Raw genomic sequence first — 23,416 nt, forward strand, 5'->3', positions numbered from 1 at the left:
TTAACACAAAATTAAATAAATAAGACAAACTAAAACACAAACTAAAGTGCACAACATAAATACAATTGTAAAAATTAAGCTACTAAAACCATACAAAAATAAAGTCAATGATAAAAAAACAAGAGGGCTACACTTAAACAAAATATGACAAACATAAAACAAAATTTGGCCAAGTAAATTACCACCCGCAACAAAACTCCGGTTTCGCTGGTGCCAGCCAGAGGGAACGGTGTGCGGGTCATTATTCGGTTTGGAAGCACAACGTGGGGAACTCCCACACCCTGAGATATAAGAGTCTCAGCTCTACATAAAAGTTAGCCGGGCAAAAAAAGTGAGTATTTGTAATATAATTATTATCTCATAATAAATTTTATGTTTTTAGGAAACCTCGCAAGTGTACTTCATGTCATAGGTGAGCTTTGGGTGGATCTTAGCTCCTGTCCCAAGACTGAAAGCACTCTGCTGAATTTGTTTCACGAGGAAATAAAAACATAGAGGCAACCCTTTAAACTAAATTTAAATAAGTTTCTTGTTACTGTCATAAGATCAGTAGGGCACAGACGCGTGCCTATTATATGAAAACGAACGCTCCTTTTGAAGCAGAAAAAAAACGGGCCACACCTCTAGAATTCTATTCCTGGTCAAAGAAAACTTCATGCTCAGAACTGGCTATAATCTCTGGAATCTTTTAAATAGTAAAAGTTTCAGAGATTTTAGATCATTATCAAAATATCACCTACGGGAAGTACTAACTATTATTAATTTTAAATATAAGCATTTACTTTGTGAATCTTTTTGTTTCTTTTTCAGGTTTAAATTGAAGGACTAGCACAACATGGATATTAAATCTATATTGCACAACTTTAAACCTACATATGTGTATAAATAAAAACACAAAAGACATCACAACTTAAACACTATATCACAGAATTTATCACAGTTTTCCTAAATCTACTATTGCGGTTTTCCATCACTAATTTTATTGCACAATTGTGGACTAGACAAATTCTATCACCGTTTCTTGGCTTCGTAATCCTGACAATCTTCAACAATGGTATTCATAAAATAAATATACAGACTGGCGGAAACTTTCATTATTAATTGATACATTAGACGATTAGACGAGAGATCGAAGTCATAAGTAAATTTGTATTGAAGCTGTAATCAAGTGAAATATTTGTGGCAAAACCAATTGTGTTTAAATAAGCTAGATATTTGGCAATTTAAAATTTGGCGTTTTCAGAATAGTGCAAACTTTGGCAGAATAGATGTCAATAACAAAACAAATAAAATATAAATAAACAATGAGATTTTGAAAAATTGATAAATATATAACTAAAACTAAATAATTAAAGTCAAAATAAACAATATACATAATTAAGATAATAAATAATGAAATAAATAAATAGTAAATATAAAAAAAAGTAATAAATATGTAAATAATCTAGTAAATAAATAAATGTATAAATATAAATGTGGACAAAACTTTAATAAACATAATAAATAAATAAACATGCAATTTAATAAATAAAAATAAATAAGTAAATAAAATAAATAATAAAATCACATTCAAATAAATAAATAGACAAATAAATAGAATATAAAATCAATAAATAAATAATTGTATAAATACATAATAAAAATGAATTATAACTATTAAAATATTGTGTCAAATGAAATTAAAATCAAGATAAATAATTTTTAAAAACTTAATTTAAATATAAAAATATATAAATAACATGCAAAATAAATAATGAAGATTTTAGTTATGTATAAATAGATATTGTAAATAATTAAGTAAACCAAAAAATAAAAAGAATAATAAAAGCAAATCATAATATAGTTATTTGTTAAATCTTGGTTTAGGCAATGATGGACGGATGTGGAGGTCAAAGCGGTTTATCAAAACTATTGAAATTCTTCATGTGGTATACAAACAAAACTAAATCAAAATTAAACAAAGTTACTAACAATTAGAACGCATATAACACTGATACTACACACTTCACGATACACACGATCATGACAGGCTATCAGACATTATACAACACTCAAAACTGACAAATAACTCTAAACAATTGAACTTTAACAATCATTTTCAGGACGAACGCATATAACTCTGATACAACACACTTCGATATACACATGATACGACAGGATATCAGACATTATACTACATTCAACACTGAAAAATGACAAAAACAAAACTTTAAAACAAACTCAAACAAAAGGACACGAATACAATACATTTGGGGACACTACAAGTCACTCTCAAGCTACTGTTATTCATCCCGATATGTAAAACTTCGCCGGTCATCATATCCAAGAGTTCCACTTCATACAACACTCCATTACGTCCTAGAGTGGCTATGCAAGTCAACTCTTGCAATATAAATCTCGGCTGTAATTTGGTCTATATCATAAATTAATGGGCTATTGCCACATGTTTTGGTGTAATACATGTTGATATTTTACAGCTTAAGTTACATTCTCATGGATTTGAGACGTAGCTTAAGTTGTCTCATTCGTTTGGGCGCCATACTGTTACGGATCGGTTGGCCTGGCGAGGTTTCCCACTAGCTCTTGGCATGTTTGAACTCAGGCGGTTCCAACCCTCATCTCCAGCCGCGTTTCCGCACAATAAACAAAAGTGAACACAAAACAGACACTGAACAAAATACACCACATGAATAATGACCAGGGACAGGTGTTGGTCCCTATCATGCCCACCCAACCATGTCGTAGGCGCATCCGCTCCACAAGTCTCTACGACCCAAATGACCACATGACCACTTCTCCACTTACCTATCCATCATTACCAAACCTGTTTTAATTAGTCCAAAAAAAAATATTATTAAATTTTATTTCATAACTACATGTTTTATTAATTCATATTTATACTTTTTAAATCTTATAATATTAATAAATTTCCTTAACAAAAAAAAATACACATAATCATAGTAATAAAAACATAAAACATATTATACATATTCACAATTTTCCCTCATGACTAAATTTCACGTATCTTTATATCTATATTCGTTTGTATTTTAAACTTATACTTCTAGATCTCAAAATGCATATTTTCCTAATTCTAGGTTTTTACGATTATATATATGCCTATTCTATCTGAAGGAGCTCCCTAAGATGAATATATATTTCTTTTTTACTTTCCTTCGTTTCGCGCTCAATTTTGTGACCTAGATAAGTTTTAAACGTTTCCTCAAGATTTTATATTTTATTAAATTTACCGGCTCTCGAGGGAGAAGTGTACATAACAAAACGGACAACATATACATACGAACTAAAACATTTAACGTTACACTTATAATTTTTGGATCACAATATCACGAAATACACTTAACACTAACTTAAATTAATTTTTATCTTTGTTTCTTATTTTCTTTTTATTTAATTTGTTTATTATTATTGTTTTCTGCGTTTACAGACGTATTCTCACAATATGGAATATTTGGCTGCCAATATTTTATAAATTAAACAATAATCATGCCAATTTAACTCGTTTGCCAATTTAAATCAGTTGTTTGTTTAAAAATTAAATTGTTTATACAGTTGAAGACGAAAAATATTACCTGGCTATTCTGTATCATTGTGTGGTGTTGAGGAAGTCCTTGGGATAAAATCCTCCAGAGATAGCCAGCTGTGACAAACAAAGGAAAATACACTTAATCACACTGAACTACTTCTTCGTCATTATACACTTACGTTTATTTTCTTCAACACTTTTTTATATTTTATGGAAATAAACAAATTCCTTTACTTTTGTTAAAGGAACAAATATAATTACACCACACAAAATTTTTTTACTATTATTCTTATATGTCTCCTGTTCGAGTTTTCAATTGCTTCTAAGCTCGTCCTCAATCTCTCGTCTTATTTACAATTTCTAGCTGCATATATCTAAATATAGCGATATTGGAAAATGTATGTTGCCAGTTTTCCTCGCGCGAAAAGTATATATATAAAAATATATAATAATTATTTATTTTAAATATATGCATTTTGCGCTAATTATTACATACTTGTAATCTCGCCATCTTTTTAAATTTTCCCCTTCCTATTTATTTATATTACTTTTTTTTTTTTATAGCTAAAATTTTTCTTATCCTAAATTTTCTGTGTGTCTTAACTTTCATATCAGGATCCCATAAAATTTAACAAGTATTGTATTTTCATTCATAATTTTACAATTTTCATAATTATCTACATTTAAATAGTTTTGAATGAAAATACAACACTGTAACATTACACATATGCTTACTAAACACAGCCACTACAATTTAGTATACAAGCAGCTGACACACACACACTTATATTTTAGTACGACAATGAAGAAGACATTGATAGTAAGACACACATGAACATAAACAAAACAAAAGAAATAATTTAACACAAAATTAAATAAATAAGACAAACTAAAACACAAACTAAAGTGCACAACATAAATACAATTGTAAAAATTAAGCTACTAAAACCATACAAAAATAAAGTCAATGATAAAAAAACAAGAGGGCTACACTTAAACAAAATATGACAAACATAAAACAAAATTTGGCCAAGTAAATTACCACCCGCAACAAACTTGAACATTTGCAAAGTTATAAATAACAAATCAAGAGATTAATTAAATAATAATAGCTGATCATCTTTTTTAGTGGCTATGCGAAATTGCATAGTTTGTTCCTTCTCAATATTTTCCAATTGTCCCGCCAAGGCATTGTGTTTATAGAAAACACCTTTCACATCTCCAAAGAATTTCACCAAAGCGAAAGTTTTACTTGACTACCGTACCCAGGTAATTTACATTAACTTTAGCGTCATCCAAACATAAAAGTGGCTTGCTGGTCTTGGACATGTATTCAGAGCGATTGGTCAAATAATACAATAATTTATTTACGGATTTACGTTGACGATACATTTTAATTTGGTCTTTGAATCCAAATTTTTTGACGAAGGAGCCAAAAATAATTTTTGGAAAAGAGCTGTTGGAAAACATAAACATAACTAGTTCTAGAACAAGTGTAATCAGAACCTCTTCAGATCCTTCAATGACAGCCTTGGAACTAGTAGTGAAGTCGCAATTACTTCTGAAATCCGGTACTAGTCGATATCAAACAAAAATCACTGGTGAAAGAACTAGTACTATAACTGTTCCTAAGAATGTGCATTTACTCCGTAAAGCTTCCCAATATTTAGTTCCGATGGAGACATGTTCAAACAAATATCATTAATTACAGAACTGGTTCCAGTACTGTTCTAACTAACGTGTAGGTACTAGTTCCGCAAATCTTCTTTAGAACCAATTCTGGAGCTGAAAATTTCAAACAAAAATCATTGGTCGCAACTCCAAACTGCATAGAACGAGTAGTGGCTTTGTGCATGCATTCTAGAACTAGTTGTAGAACTAAAACAATTTTAGCATTAATTCTTCCCAGTTTCAGAGAGTAACCTCCAACTTTTCGATTAATTTCCTTAGCTGTGGCTATTACAAAATCGCCAGATTTAATATCATTGAAACTAAAATATTTCTCTTTTACAGCAACGACATCATCAGTGCAAATATAGTTTGAGTCCATATTTCGATAAGAGCTCATCAACCAGGATCGAAAAATAAAATATTGATAATCATCGTGTTTTATTAAAGATATTTCGATATAATTTGGTCGGTCCATTATTTCACCTAGCCCCCACACAAATGTCCTCCCGAAATTGATTTTATCGGTCATAAATGTTTAATTTATGTAGGTATCTACACAAATATTGTTCCAAATAAGTTTTATATATACCGAATTCAGTCACCAAGTTTTAAGCAGAGTTAAGTCAAACTGTCAGCCAGGTAAAGTTTACATGTGTTCGTGTGAGGTGACTGTTTGAAGAGGTTTTCTGTCGCAGATTTAGAAATCAAAAACAGATTTCGCCATTTTTTTTTAAATGAACTTGCAAATTTTGCGAAACAAATCAGTTGCAACAAGTACGCTTAAGGGTTAAGTTGTAATATTTTTAATGAAATATCGGCTCTGGGCTATTATTTACACTCACAAAGCATTATTTATCGTGATCTAAAACTCGAAAATCTATTGCTAGACAAGGATGGTCGCACGACGAAAACTTTCTGTGGCATGTCGAAATATTAGAGGTTAACGATTGGTGGGGCACTGGTGTTGTTATGTATGAAATGGTATGAGGAATATTGCACTCTTTAATTCATGTTGTCTACAATGTGTTGTTCCATTTCAGATTTGTGGGCGTCTTTTTTCTCTTAGGACTTGTATTTTGAATAAAATCTTATTTAGATTACATCATGATGATATTAGATTACATCATGATATTTTTCATTCCGATTGAAATTGGAATTTTGCTTCTTCAGAAACACGTTAGCTTAGTACGCAAACGTACCAAGTCCCATTTTTTTAATTTTACAGGAGAGACAAAAAACGTTCTATCTTTTTTTGCTTTCAATATTCTTTAGATCTGTAGGCGCAGATCCCTCCTATGATCTGTTGGCTTAAGTATCAGTTGAAAAAAATAAATTAATTTTTGGCTGGACTTATCACATTTTCTTATAGTAAATTTTAATTTCTCGTTTTATTATTTTACAAATTGGTTTTATTATTTCATATTAGCTATGTTCAATAACTAAAAGTTGTTACTAGTTAGTAAAAATTTTTACTGGAAAAGCGTTCATTAACTCAAAAAACTTTCAAGTAGAGAAAAAATCAAGAGCGTATAAATTTTAGAGAGTGTTCTCTCGTTGCAAACTATTACAAGTTCTATTTTGAACTCGTAATAGTTAGCAGCTTATATTTCATATATTTTGTGTTATTGTTTATTTATTTACAATTTAATTTTTGTGGTGAAAAAATGTAAAAAAAAGAATTTTCAATAAAATTGAAGAAAATGTGAGAATTTATACATTTTAAAAGGAATAAAATAAGAAAATTGTGTGTATAAAACAATTGTTACTTGAAAAATGTTCATTTACTTTTTACTATTTTTAAGAATTTAAGAGAGTAATTTTGTAAATATTGATTTTATTCTCTCTTTGCAAGTATTTACTTGGAAAGTAAATGAACAGACCTATTATTTAAATACATAAAAAACAGTCTTATTTCATTGCTGTAAAACAAAATAACTCAAAATCTTAAATAAATTAGTTTTTTATTATTTCTTCAAAATTTAATTTTTTTTTATTTTACAGTGAATTGTGTAAACATACTATAGTGATTACATCGAAAAATTTTAATCTTCAAAGTATTATAGCAAATAGTATTGAAAAAGTAGATTTAAATAGCATATTCAATGTTTTTTGCTGGACTTAGCATGTTTTCTTATTATTATTTTTTTTGTGGAGTTAGCACTTTTGCGTATCACTGAAAAATCATCAGTTAGAAACAAAATAACGAAATTTTTATTGCAAAATATGTATCTTATGTTTTACTATCATTCTGCATCAAAATCTTAATTTCAATCAAAAGTGGACTTGTTACGTTTGCGTACTAAGCTAACGAACAGTAAAACGAGAAATATTTGTGGTACCTATGAAATCATTTTTAGTTTTGAAAGAATGATATTTGTATTAACGATTTTTAGACCAAATTCAAATGCAGTTCCTGGTCCACGGCTGGTAATCAAATTGCCTTCTTGAACAACTGTCTGATCATCAACATACCTAAAGTAAAATCAATAAATAAGTAATAATGATAAACAAACCATAAGAAACAAAGTATTACTTGTACTGCTGATTCCGCCATAGCTTTCGATCCACCCAACATAACAACGTCGATTTATTAGACTTCGAAGCTTCCAAAGAGGTATCTGGTAGAATCATTACATCTCTGGAGCACTTGACAGGTTCGGTGCCACTTAAAACGGGGACTGTTACCTTCACCTAAAATATTAAAAATCACAAACATGTCTACTAACTGCTAGCATGAATGGACAGTAAAGCGACTCGAATACAATTTCATGGAATCATAATATAATTTCATCGTTTAAAAAAAATTGTATTAGGGCCTGATTCATAAACACGAAAGGAAAACAATCTTCAAATTTTTATACGAAAATCACAGTTTTTAAATACAATAATTATTGTGTACTAAGAGTATTCATTTTAAAATTTTTTTGAAATAAATACCCTTATAGTTTGCAGAAAAATATCAGGGTTATTTATTTCAAAAAAAGGAAAATTACACTCTGATTTTTTTACAGTTTTACACAACAAAAACATGAATAAAATTCCACCATAAAAATAAAAAAAATCATAGTGTAATTTTCCATTTTTTTAAATGAATACCCTTTTCGATCCTAAATATCGTCACCTAAAATGCAAAACAACGTATTATAATCAAAAAATTCGAAATTGATTTTGTAGTTGATTACGATTCATTACATCATATTGCATATGTGTACAAAATTTTAAACTTCTACTATCAAAAATATTCAAGTTATACCCAAAATTCAAAACAACGTATCAAGTTCAAGATTTTCTTAAATAACGTATACGTTTTGATTAATTAATAATTGGGATATTCACACTGTCTACTATTTGGTCTTATTGTCATAATGACCTAATAAATTATAATAGTTTAAACAACCTTTAGTTGTGTTTCAAACAAAAAAGTTCTAAACTAATAACACTATTTGAACTATGTTTATTGTTTTGTCATAAAATAATACTTTTTTTCTTTAAAACACAACAAACACTTTTATAATATACTAGTTGACCGCCCCGGTTTCGACCGGTAGCTATTTATTAATGTTAGTACTTCAAGTTTCTCCAACCAACATACACCTGCCTGTTCTTATATATTTGCAAAAAAAATATCTAAATTTGTACTGCATACTTTAGGGGGCTTTTTTTATTACAGTTGACTGGACTTAAAAAAAATTTTACCCGGACTTTTGGAAATTTTTTTCTTTACAAACGATCTCCTGAAATCTTCGAATCGAATAAAAAAAAATCAGCCAAATCGCTCCAGCCGTTCTCACGTGATGGCATTACATACATGGACCATTTCATTTTTATATATATAGATTAGGACATTATGACTAATAGCAGACCATGTGAATACCCCAAGTATTTGTTTTACCTTATTTTAGGTAGTTTCCTAATGGTTTTTAATAAATTGAAATATTTTGATTTTTTTGCAGTTTTTATTAAAATTTAATAAATTTTTTTTAATTAACTAACATAATGTTAGTTAATTAAAACTCTTTTTGTTTGTTTTGTTCTTGCTTGGTGTTGTTTTTTTTGTTTCTTTTTTTTTAAACGTTCTATATTATTATGAATTAGCGGGCACTGGAGATCCGGCTGCCGCATTACATGATGTAAATGATGAAGATGCAGTCGATGATGCTGACGAAGTACTCATATCATTACTATCTGGTGATGCTCTGTTAATAATAAAATTTTCAATCTATAAAAAAAAACAAAAAAAAAACGTAAAACGTAAAAAAAAATAATAAAATGAATTTCAAAAGCGAAAAATAAAACAAAATCTTATATTTATATAGAAAAATTCTTTATTTATAAATCATCATCACATCTAGTTTTTACCATTTTCTTAATATAGTTGCATAAACTTTTATTATTTGATGTTGAGACAACGTTTTCCGCCCTATATGGTGGTGTTATGGTGACTTCATTAAATATCTGTATATTTAGACCTTGCCAAGAGACTTCATTATTCTGTAATTTAAATAAAATATATAGAAAATTAATAATTATAATAATAAAAGGAATTATTTGTGAACACATAAGGACAGCGTCGAATTAAATTATCAGTATTTGTGAAAAATGTGGAAGAAATCTCTAAATAAAGTCTAAACAATGTAACGATAATTTTTACAAATTAGTACAGGACAAATAAAAGATAATAAACATTGACAGCATAACTACATATTTTATCGATTAAAAATCTGTTGTCAACATTTCTTTTTATCACCCATGTGTTTTTTTGTTTTTGTTACAATAACAAAACACATGCTAAATTTTCGTTTCGACTTACTCGATTGTGTTCTATAAACAGATTTGGTTAGAGACTTTATCGGAAAGTTTACCCATACCCCAATTTAGTTTTCATCTTTCAACCTGTCATTTTCTTTTGTTTGAAGTTATAGGGAATGTATAATTGAGAAAATACTTTCTAATAATTGTACCTTGCTTGTTCTGCCATGTATTATAACCAGACCTTAAGTTGTCAATACAATAAATGAAGAATGAAAAATCAATACAAACATATCGAAAAAAAAATAGTTTTCTCTATTTCTCATTTTCGCCATTCCGACGATTCATTTGGATCCCTCCAGTTGATCCCTTTTTATTTTCTATAAGTAGTGTTATAGAAATACTTTCCAAATGCAATCTGCTTTTATCTCGGGCACTTATTATGGTATATACAATGATACCTTATTAGAGAGCTATATACTCAAGCAATCCAAATGTACAAAATCTAGTTTCCTATCCTCCTAACATCAGCTCCGTTTGAAATGTAGAAATAAAGCTCAGCTAGCTAAACCTTTTATAAAATGTTGCGATGTTCAGAAAACGAATCAAATGGTACAGTTATCCGAATTGCGGAAAAGTACCAAACCTTTTACTTCATAATTTAAAAAACGTGAAATTAAAGTTCTAAAATGGTAGGGATGACGAAGGCAATAAGACTTGTGAACTTTAAAGTCATTAGGTTAAGTTCCGTTGGCAGCTCACTTGGGCCCATTCAAAAAGTTGATCCCGTTGTGATACCCAAGAAGTAAGCATCTGGTCTCTCATATGATTCTCTGATGAAATTGATGTGTTTCAGATTCATCCTCGATTACTCCTCTAAACACGAGAGGAAAGGGGTTCCAAGTATACGCTCCCTCAAGTTGGACGGATAATGACAGAATAGATGAGGCACATTCTCCTACTATTCTCCGTTTTGACAGCTTCTAAAGTAATAGTGCACTGCAACAGTTGTTACATTAAGCATTATTATACGGACCATGTCGACTTTGCAATAACACAAGTGTATTCATTGGTTAATCTGTTCTGTGCAGTCTCATACAGTTTCTGCTGGACAATGGTTTTGCAATTTCCAAGGGAAAAGCCAGAAAAGGGATTTTCATCCATCAATGCACCATTCTGTCAAGTTCTTCAGCTATGAATGATTTTCACTGTGTCCGGAGATCCATATAAGCGTTATCATATAATGTGACTCGTTATCATAGACACTCGGCATTCTTCGGTTAAGCTAGATGTCGTAAAGCCAATTGGGTGTACGTTTTATGGATGTAAATTCCGACTGAAGAGCTGTACGGAAGTAAAGTAGCCTAAATTATGATTTTATCTCAGTCCTCGATAATAAATCCACCACTTATATATACCCTTGTGTCACCAACTGGAGCGTAAAGTCAGCTCAGCCACATATCCCTATTCGAAAAAATGTCCAGTAAAAAATATCATGTTCTCTATCTACGAACTGTCACTTTTAACGCTTTCTTGCTCTCTCGTTACAAGTTTTTAAAAGTAAACGAACGGAATCCAGTAACTTCCAGTGATAATTTGTACAAATTATTACAAATTATTACAAATTATCAATTACGCGAACATAACTATTGTTAAATTCTCCATCATACAAGCCTAACGATCTGTGGTGATGAAAAGCGATACATCTGACCGATAGAATATGTTATAGAAATCGTTTTTATACTACTTAATATAATTATGTCATAATTATTGCGAAATCAAAACTAATAAAATTGTATCGACGCCATCCCCTAAGTGTACGATCGACAGTTAACAAACCTTAAATTGCTTAGCAATCACTCTGTATAATTCTTGTGCCTCTGGGCTAACATCAGCATTTTTCGACTTGAGATACGTTTGTCGATGTTGTACTGTTTTGCGTAGTCGTAATTTCAACTAAAAAAAAATAAAAACAAGAAAACAATGAAATAAACTATTATTAAGCAATTATTTGTACATTGTATGTACTTATTACAATAATGTTATTTTATTTATTTTTTTTGGGTCACATATTTGTGATTGTTGTTTATGAACGACTTACTTGTTCCAAATTCAATTTCTGGGGATCATCAACATAGTTACCGTTACACTCCTTGACCACTTGTACATTGCTGCATAGAGACAGATTCAATACATGAACGTCATTTAAATTTTCAGCATTCTTTGAACGACATTCTGTTATTGTTAATTTACAAGTTAAGGAAATACTATAGTTTTGAGGTTTTGAAATTTTAGAATAAATAATGATTTTTTTTTAATAATGTTTAAATAAATATTTTCTAATAAAAACAAGTAATAATTCGGCAGTGCCGCATCTTATATGAAAAAAATTATTGGTAGTGGTTGAGGTAGTCGCGGTTTTTTGCTTCTATCTCAGCCAATTGAGGAGCCGTTTTTCTCGATTTTAAATAACAACTTAAAAGGGACTATAGCGGATATATTGATGTATCAATCGTGCATGTATGTTGTTATTTGGGGTCTTCGGAAAGTTGATTTCAACATACAGACGGTCATGGCTATATCGAACCTTGTTTTGTTCACTAATTCTGTCTAAAAACTTCAAATTCCGAGATTTGTCCAATAATACAATATTCAGTCAAAATTTGGGAATAACGAAATTGAAACATTTTTAAACTACTTTTCAATGCAATTAGTAGATTACAAAATCTCATATTTTATTGTAAAATGTCAAAGCATCCGAATATTAAGTTCAGTTTCGGTCGGCCAGACTCTAATAATTTCATCTTCACTTAATTGCTAATGAAGAACTTGTGATAAGCATTTTAGTCACCTTGTATAACTGACTAATGGATCTGAATTTTAAAACTCAACAAAACGTCTATTAAAATTAGGTTTGATAACAGCCAAAACAAAGAATTTTTAACTCGAAAGTAAAGATGAAATTCTAGAAAAATTCATGTTTAGAATTTAACATTTTTTAATTGTTTTTGCGAAAAAAAACAATGAAAAAACAAAAATGAAAAACAACATAAAAATTGCAAAAATAAATCAACTTTCTCTTACTGAATGCTAGGGTTACCAGGTCTTTTAAATATTTTGCAAGACCATATACCTAATTGTTTATAGGGATATCTGGAATATGACACCTTATTACAACATAAACCTGAGGAAAAGTTTTTAACAATATGGAAACTTAATAAAATTATATTTTTTTTGTAAAAAGGATACTTAAAATCAGCATTTTTGTGTTGTGATCAAATGCTAGCACTTCTCCTTCAAATTCCTCATTGAAGCAGGTCGTGCACATCACTGTGGATCCAATACTGAAGCAATCATTAACTGCGGCCATTTTTAATTGTTGCCTGCCAATCTTTGGGGGGAGTAACAGCAACTACAACGACGACAAATTCAACAACAACAGCAGTAGTGAGCAATGGATATCGTTGACGACAATGATATTGTTGATGGTGATGATGTTGCTTGGTTTGCTGGCGATGATTGGTGAGAAGTTGTGTTGCTCAAACCTGATTTATATAAAAAACCACACACAGTTAATTGCTTTTTATGTTGTTTATATTTCTCTTTTTCCAATCTGTTTTTAACTTTTTATTGGGTTTTTCTTCAACAATTTAACCCGGAAGTTTTCCGCAGCACAGAGATTATGTATTTAGCAAGCCAGCTTTACTTTGTAGGACACAATTTTCTATGCTGTTGTATGTTAGTTTATTGTTTTTTTTATTTTTTGCAACAAATTGTTATTTTTCCTTGTTATTACTGAATGAAGAATGTACGGATGTATGTGTAGTGATAATTTGGCCCGCTCGCTAAAAGACTTTTCACTTTTTTCTGGCGTTTGTTTTGTTCTTACTAATTTGATTGCCTTTTTTTGCCAGCCTTTTTCTTCTTGCTTGTAACTTTTTCTTGTGTTTTTTCCTATAATTTTTCACAGCTTGAGAAAGTGTGTGTAGATTTTTTTCATTTGTATATTTAAGCACAATTATTTTAATACACGTTATTACACCAAACAAATTGTTTAAATGCAATATTTGTTTTGCAATAAATTTTCTTATGAAATTTTTATTGAAAAAATAATAATAAAAAACGGTGCCGACGACAAGTTGGAAAAAATTTATCAACGCACGAAACGTATATAAAGAGAAAGAAGGCAATTATGTCCCACAAAATAAGAAGAAGGCAAAAAACGATGAAGAATTTTGTGAAATTACATTTTGTTTTGTCATTCGTCCACATACGCATGCGAGAGTGAGTGAGTTGGTGTGTGTGAAAATGTGTGATGTAAGAATTGGGAAAATGTCAAAAATATGTAGGTATTGCCAACTATGTTTAAGTGTGCGGGGCGTTGCCAAACATTTGTGAATTTTAATACAGTGTAATGATTGCATTGATTTAGAATAAAATTATTTTTGATGAAATAAAGGATTATTTTTTTTAATTTTTCCAAAGATTTTTAAAACCATTTTATTAATATTGATAACTAGCTACAAAACTTAGTAATAATAACTTTTTAAACCCATATAAACGTCCACCTTACTTCAGGCAAATAGATTTTTTTAAACAAAATTTTAGCATCGAGTTTTTAAAATTTCTTAAAAAATTTAAATAAATATATTTATTGGAGTAGATCTGTCATATAATTGTTATCCGTCCTGCCAAAAACGTGAACATAGAGCAGCATTTGTAAAAATAGTAAAATTTTTGGTAGCCCTTTAAACTGCATAAAAATTATACTAAAATTTATTTTTTTAAAATTATAACAAATCTTTTCCAATTTCAAAAATTATTACGAAATAAAAACCTATTTTTTAAAATTCTGACGAATATTTTGGGTTTTATACTCTATGGTATATTGAAAATTGACTTTAGATACATTTTTTCTATCTCTATCTTGTATCTTCATCATGAACAGAACAGTTTTTCTGGATGGTTTTTAAATACCTTAGTTTTCTTAGAGATTTTACATTATTATATGAATCCTCGGGTTTCAGTTATGATATTCTAAAGATGCTTCTCCTTTAAAAGTCTACAATCTATGTTTTTTTTTTTATAAAATTTTCAAATACTTACCGAAACACTACTTTTAGCCTAATCCGAAAAGGTCGATTTCGTTTATGGTCGAAAATCGGAAAAAAGTAATATTTTCAATTTAATGCTATTGAAATCGAAAATTAATTAACCCATTTAATTAAATACTACCATGTATGTATGACGTATTCAATTAAGTATTATCCAGGAACGTTATTTTTTTCTAATATAAGTTTATTAGCCCAGGAAAACATGTTAAAAAAAAACTAGTAAGAGTTATATTCGGGTGTGCCGAATCTTATATACCCTTCACCAAATTATACTTCAAAATAAAAATTTTAAATATTTTTAGGTAAACAAAATTTATTTTGTATAATACATTTTTTGGATTATTTTTTTAAAATTAAAAATTTTTTTTTTAATTTTTATTTTTTTTCAATTGTTTTTAATATTTAGCGAAAAAAACTTTTCGTAAAAAAAAAACGGGTAAAAAATATTTTTTCCGATTTTGACCCATTGTAGGTCCAACTTACTATGGTCTTATATACGTCATTGCTAAGGTCTTTGAAATATCTGGCATTAGATATCTATATTGTCTATGACTTAGTAATCCAGATATAGGTCAAAAATATGTCAAAAATCGAGGTTGTCCTGGTTTTATCCTTATATCTCAGCCATTTGTGGACCGATTTTCTCGATTGATGTATGAATCGTGTATGTAAGTTATTTGGAGGCTTCGGAAAGTTTATTTGAACAAACAGACAGACGGACATGGCTTAATCGACACCGTTATCTATAAGGATCCAGAATATATATACTTTATAGGGTCGGAAATGAAAAATGTAGAAATTACAAACGAAATGACAAACTTATATATACCCTACTCACGAAGGTGAAGGGTATAATAATCTGATATCCAACTTTTAAGGGCTATAACTCCAAAACTAAGGAGAATAGAGCGAGCAAACATTTTAGCAATGTCATTTCCACTTAGTATTTAACTATATGGAAAACAATTAAAAAAATCATTCAAACAACATTTAATTTTAAAAGGCTTTCTCTTAATTTTATTATTAGATCAAATTAACTCACACAAAGAGTAGTGAAAAATTGTAGCTAACATTTAATGGTTTTTGAAAAGTGTATACGATTTAAATAAGTTAAGGAATTTGTTAATACATTACTATAAATATAAATGTTATTAAAATATAATTTACCACAATAGGAATAAGAAATAAAAATTATTAATAATAAATATTGTTCGTTTTCATTGTTTGAAACTTTACTTACACACACACATTAATTTGTGGAACTACATTATTTGGTACATTTTATGAATACTTGAAATTTTTAATTTTAAGAAATATTTATATTGTCCTAAATAACTATGTATTAAATACGCGTTTTATTTTCGTGAATACCATCATTAAGTATTAATGAAAAATAGTATAACTTGAGCATCATATGGAATTTCTAAGCTGCTTATTAAATCATTGTGTGCATTTTGAGCCTATGAGTGATGTGGATGCATTTTCTTTTCCATTTCAGCTTCCACACGTGCCTCATCGATAGTTGCCACTGTGGGTAGACCACCAGGCCAATGCAGCAATTCTGGTTCATGTTCCATTATCATATTAGCTTCTGCTGTAATTATAAATTAAACAAAAAGACCAAATATATTTTTGAATTACATTAAAACAGTTGGAAATTGTTGTTTTAAAAAAAAATAAACCCACATTTTATGATGTTCTTTTTTAATTTAGTTCTAGGAATATTTATTTGAAAAATAATTTCAATTATTCATAAAGTTGTTTTTAACATTGTTTAAAGCTGCACATTTTCGAACATAAATCAAAACAGAAAATTAATGATAAAGTTGTTTTTTAAGGAAAAAGGTTTGGCATAAAACGAATTCATTTTGAGGGTGGTACACCCAAAAATGGGCCAAGTAAACCCAAATCGGTTATAATTTTGGTTACGGTCAAATCTGAAAAATAATATTGGTATTAAAATAAAGAGAAACTAATTAAAAAAATTAAAACAATTTAAGTTCTATAGGCGTAATTTTTAAATGGTAAATTAAGTTTGATTTGAGCAAAAAAAAAAAATATACATACTTGTAACAATTAATTGAGGCTTAATATAATACGTTTAGTAAAATTTAGATTAGATTTAAGTTAAAACTACGTTTATAAATGTGAATTTCAAAAATGTACAAAAGATTACAAATAATTTACAAACATTTTGATATGATGAATTATAATTGATAAATATTCCAGTTTGGTTTGTTAGTTCGCAACGGGGAGAAATGTTTTTTAAAGATAACGATTTTTGTGACCCAATTCCAATTTAACCTTCAATTTGTGGAAAGTTATCTAATATCTCCGGATTCAGATTTCTTCATTTAATCCGATTTTTCGCTTAATCCGTCATGACACAAATTTTTAAGTTACGCTATACTTCATTGGAAAGGCCTCTGCAATAATACATTTATTTTATTTGATATATGTACATTAACACGACATTAACCCCTCCTTAAGTTTGTGAACTGGATCATTTTGCATGATGTAACCCCAAACTATTTATTTAGTGGTATATTCAACGTACACTACTTTTGCTACATTACTTTGCTATATTACGCTCTGTGCAAAAACGATTTTTTCAGCTTCATCTGCTTTTGAATACCAAAAGGTATTTTGTATTGATATTGTAAGATTCAACCAAAAAAAATTGTGGGTTACACCATTTTTGCACTGATGGCCTCATATAGAATATGTAATATCAGTTGAAAATAAACGTCATGTCCAAGCTGGCCCTTTATATAGGAATATTCCACAATTTGTATGATTTTTCATGGACTTTGTATCAAAATGTTTATTTTTTGAAGTAATTTCAAATATTTAAGAATTGTATTCTCAATATTCGTACTAATTCTCGCATTGTCGGACATTCAATCTGGTAAATATCATGTTACAAACATGCTCAATATGGGTATAAACCATGATACAACCATTAGAAGGTAGAATCACTAGGGAGAGAGTTTAAAATGCTATGCCTTGTTACGTCAAATAATAGAAAAATAAAAAACAGAAATCCAAAAACACGAATAACAACAAATGAAAATTTAAAAATATTTTGTTATTATTTGAAATATGTACATAATTTATTTGCATACGAAAAAAATCATTTACGCCTTTTACTGGCTCAAGAGAAGGTGTCGCATTTGGCATTAGGCGTGCACGCTTTGTGGCTTCATGCAGTTCAATATTATCGGAGTCATTAAAATGATGCATGCAAATCCGGGAGTGTTTCTTCAGCTCAGCACCGTAGGCTGCACTCCATTCTTTAATTTTATTTTCAGGACATTTTATAAATCTTACGAGATTTTGTTCAAATGAACATTTATACAAACAACATTTAACACGCATGTTTGTTCTTATATGTATTTTTTAAATTTTTCAATTTAGTTAATTTTTTATGTTTTATTTCAATTGTACTTTTATTTTTTATTTTATATTAGTCTGACAATTCAAGGCATGTATAATTGAGAACATATTTTGTAGTGATTCTACCTTTTATTGTTATATTATGGGTATAAACATGTTTCAAAACCTTATATAGAATTTTAACGTTTAAACAAAAATTTTATTAGATTTTAAACTAATACAACTGTATTGTTTGAGTTACGGTCGGCACAGATTATTACAGCCATAGACAACAACTAGATAGGTAACTGAGAGCCAAAAACCTAAGTCTGTTGTCAAAAACCTAATTCATGAGAATGTATTGCATGTATTTTGTTATTGTATCACCCGTATGTGTGAAAAGAGAGTAATTTTTCAATATATATTACTCTCTCCTTCCGTTCTATGTGTTTATTCTATGATTACAGCTATGCAACAAATGACAGTTGTCAAAAAAGTAATATCGAACCGTATGGTTATTTTGAGGTTCTGTAACCATTTTCCAATTTGTTCCCGAATTATGGGTCTACTAATTTCGGATATTACGTATAGATCAAATTTAGTTGATATTTATTTAATTTTTTATCTGATTTGGTACAGGTATTTTCAGACGACAATACTATATATTAATATTTGTCAAAATCTTATGTATCATAATTGGAGTTTTTCTTTTCCCGCACTGGGATCCCGGGAATTCCCGTCTTTAACAAATTATTCAATTTTAAGAATGTAGACTTCGTTAAAAAGCTAAAAAAATTATTTGGTTTTTAAAATGCAATTGGATACAAATAAAAAATCTAATAAAAACTGGCTCCATATCTAATTTTATTCCAAAAAATTTTACTCTTTGTGAAAAAACTAAATATTAAAATAAGTCCACTTTCGGTCGGAATAGAATTCTGTGTGAACATTTACGAGTTTTTGGAATAATTTGAATACTGTTATTGGTCTTTTTGGGTTAATTCTTTTTTGTAGTATGTTATGGAGCTTTAAGATTCTTTTAGAGAAAGTCAAGTACAAAAAACATCAGTAAAACTAAGGATTTCCCGGTATTTCGGGATTGAAAATTTCGCGGAATTCCCAGGATTTCCCGTCCCGGGCCATCTGTAAATACCTATACAAATCGCACGTGTTCAACAATACTGTATTAACTCAAAAACTTTTAAGTGTTCAGGAGAGACAAAACACTGTTTTCTTAATGCTCAATAAAGATTTCTTTAACAAAAATTCCGCAATATTAAGTAAATCCATAAATTTTTATATTCCGTTGTATATCCCTTTTTTTGTTTATTGTCTGTAGATAGTGTTATATAAATTATAAATTTTGAGTTAATATTAACTTAAATGTTTATAATATTCGAATATTTTTGTTTAAACTAAAATATCGCGAATCAATATTTCACATGAAATATTTTCCCTTTTTCTTTTTTCGTTCATCAACTTTGTTCACGTGAAAAAATTCCCCTTGTGAAATTTTTAGATGGAATTTTTTAAACAATAAACAGCTGTTACTAACAAAATCAACTATTGTGAATGTAAAGTTCATCGTGATATTCCCGATAACAATTCTCCCTTCGAGGGAAATGGATATTTCATGGGAACAAAATTTCACATGTTATTGCTGATAGGGGTGAATATATTAGGACAATATGACTTAATAGTAGACCGTTTGAATCCCCCAATTATATATTATAAAATACCACCCCAAAACAAATTTCGTTACAGATTCAATATTTTTATAACAGTATGTATTCTGAAATGTTTATTAATTAAACTTCAAATCTAAATTATATATCATAAACTTCTAGTTTAGAAAATGCACTAAAGGCCTTATTCAAAACAATTTTTAAATTTAAACAACGTTTTAAAAAATCAAATTCAAATCAAATTTAGTATGGAAATTTTGCTTTAAAACTTGGTTTAAATTTACAATTTTTTATGAATGTGGGGGTAAGTATTTAGCAAAATAAATATACACTCAGGTCTCGTTTTATGCGGATTCAAATTTATGCGATAAATTTTTTTTTTAGAATTTTAAGATTTTGAATTTTTAGATGGTTTTGAAAGCTTTTTTTTTAATTCTTCATTTACATAACCAAGCCCTACCTTTTTTAAATTCAACCAATTTTGCATCACTGATATGTTTTTTACAAAATCAAATTCTTAATACAGATTCAGATACGGAAAGAGAATTAAAGATTCATCGCGGACTGACTGATCTGTTTTCCGGATATCAAGAGTTGCATAAGCAACTTAAAAATTAAAAATCGCGAAGTTTAATGACAAATTATTTTGCAAGAAAAGAAGCAGTTGAAGCTCCCAAAAATTCTTCGATTTCGCACCCTATTCACTAGATTAATTCTAGTGATGAAAGTTATATTTTACCATATGATGACAATATGATTATATCATCTAGTGATGAAAGTGACGTTGAACCAATTCCAAACCGATGCAGACAATTATTTAGTGATTCAGATTAATCATGCATATTTAAAGAATTTCCTTAAAAAATGTGTTATCTCATTTTTTTTTTTGGATAATTTTCACTTTTTCTGTAATTATAAATATTTTTGTTTATTTTTTTTAACGTATTTTGTTTTTATTGTTTAAGTAAATTAAATAAATATATTTTTGTTGATTTTTTTTATGCGATTTTGTTCTGATTTTTTAATTAAAATCTGAATTTATGCGGTTTTTCAGAATTTTGGAACGAATCATTAGTTTTTGTATGAAGCTAGAGTATCGTTTTATGCGAATTCAATTTATGTGATTTTTTTGGAACGCATCTATCGCATAAAACGTGACCTGAGTGTAATCGTTTACATATATGCTATTTAAAAAAATTTTCAAAGTTTCGCACCATTGTTATTTTGTAGTTAATCGTTATATTTTAAGGAATTTATTTAGTTAGTAAATATAAAAAATCGTTTATAATACACCATGCATCATTGTATCAAACTTAAAAGCATCAATTTACACAAGAGAACAATAATTATACATAGCAAAATGTGTCTTTGACTTGTCAGACTAATCGATATTGCAACATCAACTATACTATACACAAGTTATATTGACATTTAAGAGTGCATTATTACATATGCATACTATATATAAATACATACTAAATATTATAAAAACAAATATTACTTTTAGAGCAAAACCAAATGAAATTAGAGTTTAAATTTGACTTCACAAAAATATACAAAACCAAATGACCTTCAACCTTAAATCAAGCAAAGTAATTTTTTTGAACAGCAAAAAATCTATAAACTGTATCTGTGCCAAGAAAAAAAACAAAACTTAAACGCACTTTTTCTACTTACCTTTAATGCGATGTATCTTACTGCCATAGGCCAAGTCACCGTAATAGCCCATAACAAAAGATAAAGGTACCATGGGCAGTAATGTAACCGGTCTTCTTGTGCGCTGATAGAAAGAAAAGCAACCAAATAACGATGTTATATAGAAACCACTAAGCCAGTAAAAAAATTCCCTATCACGAGCTATTTCCGTGGCTTGTTCACGTTCCTTAATTTGATAGTGCATTTGGATCCAACGTTCCATCTAAAAATAGAGGGAAATGATTATACAGAATGAAAATAGTAATTTAAGATTATAAATTAATGAATACATACCTTTAATTCTTGACATTTTCTATAGGCCGGATCGTCATGTTGTGGATAAGTAGAAATATTACTTGATTTATTTCCCATGCTGATGTTGTTGTTACTTAACAATTTACCGTTGTTGTTGCTTAAGAAATAAAGGTAAATAAATTATTGCTTCTTTTACTTTTTATATAATAAAATTTTAATTTTTAACGTAATTTGTTTACATAGACATTTGTCTATTTTTCTATAATTTTATATTTTTTTATATTGATAATTATGATTGTATGTATTTAATGTTTTGTTAAAAGAGTGTGATACAATTGCAAAATATTTTGAGACTGATTGTTTTCTTTATCTTGTATATGGTTAGCTGAAATTCAAAAGCTCATACACATTTTTGTATAATTTTATTTTAATGCTAAATTTTATTGAAATATATATGTATGTATGTACGTACTGTAATATTATAACAATTACAAAATCACAACACTAAAATAATTTTTTGTTATAAGATTAAATTAGCAAATAATTTTATGTTAGTTATGTAGTTTTCTAATTAAGCTAACGATATGTTTTTGTATTTTGCTCTGCTTTATCAATTTTTCACAAACCTGCGCAATAAATATTTGTTGAATGCATATTTGTTTATGAGTTTTACACTCAGAAAAATTATATAACAATGACGAATTGACTGTTATAGGCACAGTGTGCCAAATTTGATAAGAATCAGAAGCTAAAAAGAAACACATGAAGAAAACATTTATTTATCACACGTCAACAATAACAAGAGCAAAATAAATAATAACATGCGTTGTATAAATCTAGGTTATTAAGGGTATATCAATGTGGTTGCGAATTTTAAGCATGATTTATTCTTTGCAAAAAAATCATAAATAAAATAAAAAAGGCTAACATAATAAAATTGCAACAAATTATAAAACGTATTTTTTTCTCTAATGTCAAACCAAATCGATCGAAAGTGGAATTAATTTTGTATTTCGCTTCTTCAGAAAAAGTAAAACGAAAATTTCTTTCGGAATGTACATAACCACTTTCAGTTTTCAAAGTGGAATTGATATAAACATTTGCCGAATAGGAAATGCCTTTAGTCTGGGAGTTTATGCAGGATAACGATCCGAAGCACTCATCTTGGCTTGCTAAGTTATGGTTTCAAGAGAACAACGTGCGTGTCCTGATTGGCACTCCCAGTTTCTGAACTTAACCCCAATTGAGCATTCTTAAAAATAAAATAGGGTAAGAAAAATACGATATGTGGCAAAAAGTCTGTGCTAATCTTGTTGGATCTATGC

The 23,416-nt window shown here is 28.9% G+C and overlaps 2 protein-coding genes across 4 annotated transcripts; both read right to left on the reverse strand.

Moving 5' to 3' along the window:
* Positions 1-9,154: 9,154 nt before the first annotated feature.
* On the reverse strand, positions 9,155-14,148 carry Lsm12a (LSM12 homolog a). Its single transcript, XM_065508883.1, has 5 exons — positions 13,217-14,148; positions 12,069-12,202; positions 11,807-11,923; positions 9,578-9,709; positions 9,155-9,437 (listed from the first exon to the last, which is right to left on the reverse strand). The coding sequence occupies exons 1-5, from the start codon at positions 13,335-13,337 to the stop codon at positions 9,303-9,305; spliced, it is 639 nt and encodes a 212-aa protein (XP_065364955.1). The 5' UTR covers positions 13,338-14,148; the 3' UTR covers positions 9,155-9,302.
* A 1,922-nt stretch (positions 14,149-16,070) lies between these two features.
* Positions 16,071-22,416, reverse strand: LOC135956957 (plasminogen receptor (KT)). Of its 3 annotated transcripts, none has more exons than XM_065507592.1 (3): positions 22,131-22,416; positions 21,819-22,059; positions 16,071-16,672 (listed from the first exon to the last, which is right to left on the reverse strand). In XM_065507592.1, the coding sequence occupies exons 1-3, from the start codon at positions 22,206-22,208 to the stop codon at positions 16,542-16,544; spliced, it is 450 nt and encodes a 149-aa protein (XP_065363664.1). In that variant the 5' UTR covers positions 22,209-22,416; the 3' UTR covers positions 16,071-16,541. The 3 variants fall into 3 exon arrangements, with proteins under 3 accessions (XP_065363664.1, XP_065363662.1, XP_065363665.1); XM_065507590.1 differs by having other exon boundaries at positions 16,071-16,675; positions 22,131-22,403; XM_065507593.1 differs by lacking the exon at positions 16,071-16,672 and adding an exon at positions 16,769-17,018 and having other exon boundaries at positions 22,131-22,414.
* Positions 22,417-23,416: the final 1,000 nt, after the last annotated feature.

The sequence above is a fragment of the Calliphora vicina genome, chromosome 4 (assembly GCF_958450345.1).
Source record: "Calliphora vicina chromosome 4, idCalVici1.1, whole genome shotgun sequence".
NCBI lineage: Eukaryota > Metazoa > Arthropoda > Insecta > Diptera > Calliphoridae > Calliphora > Calliphora vicina.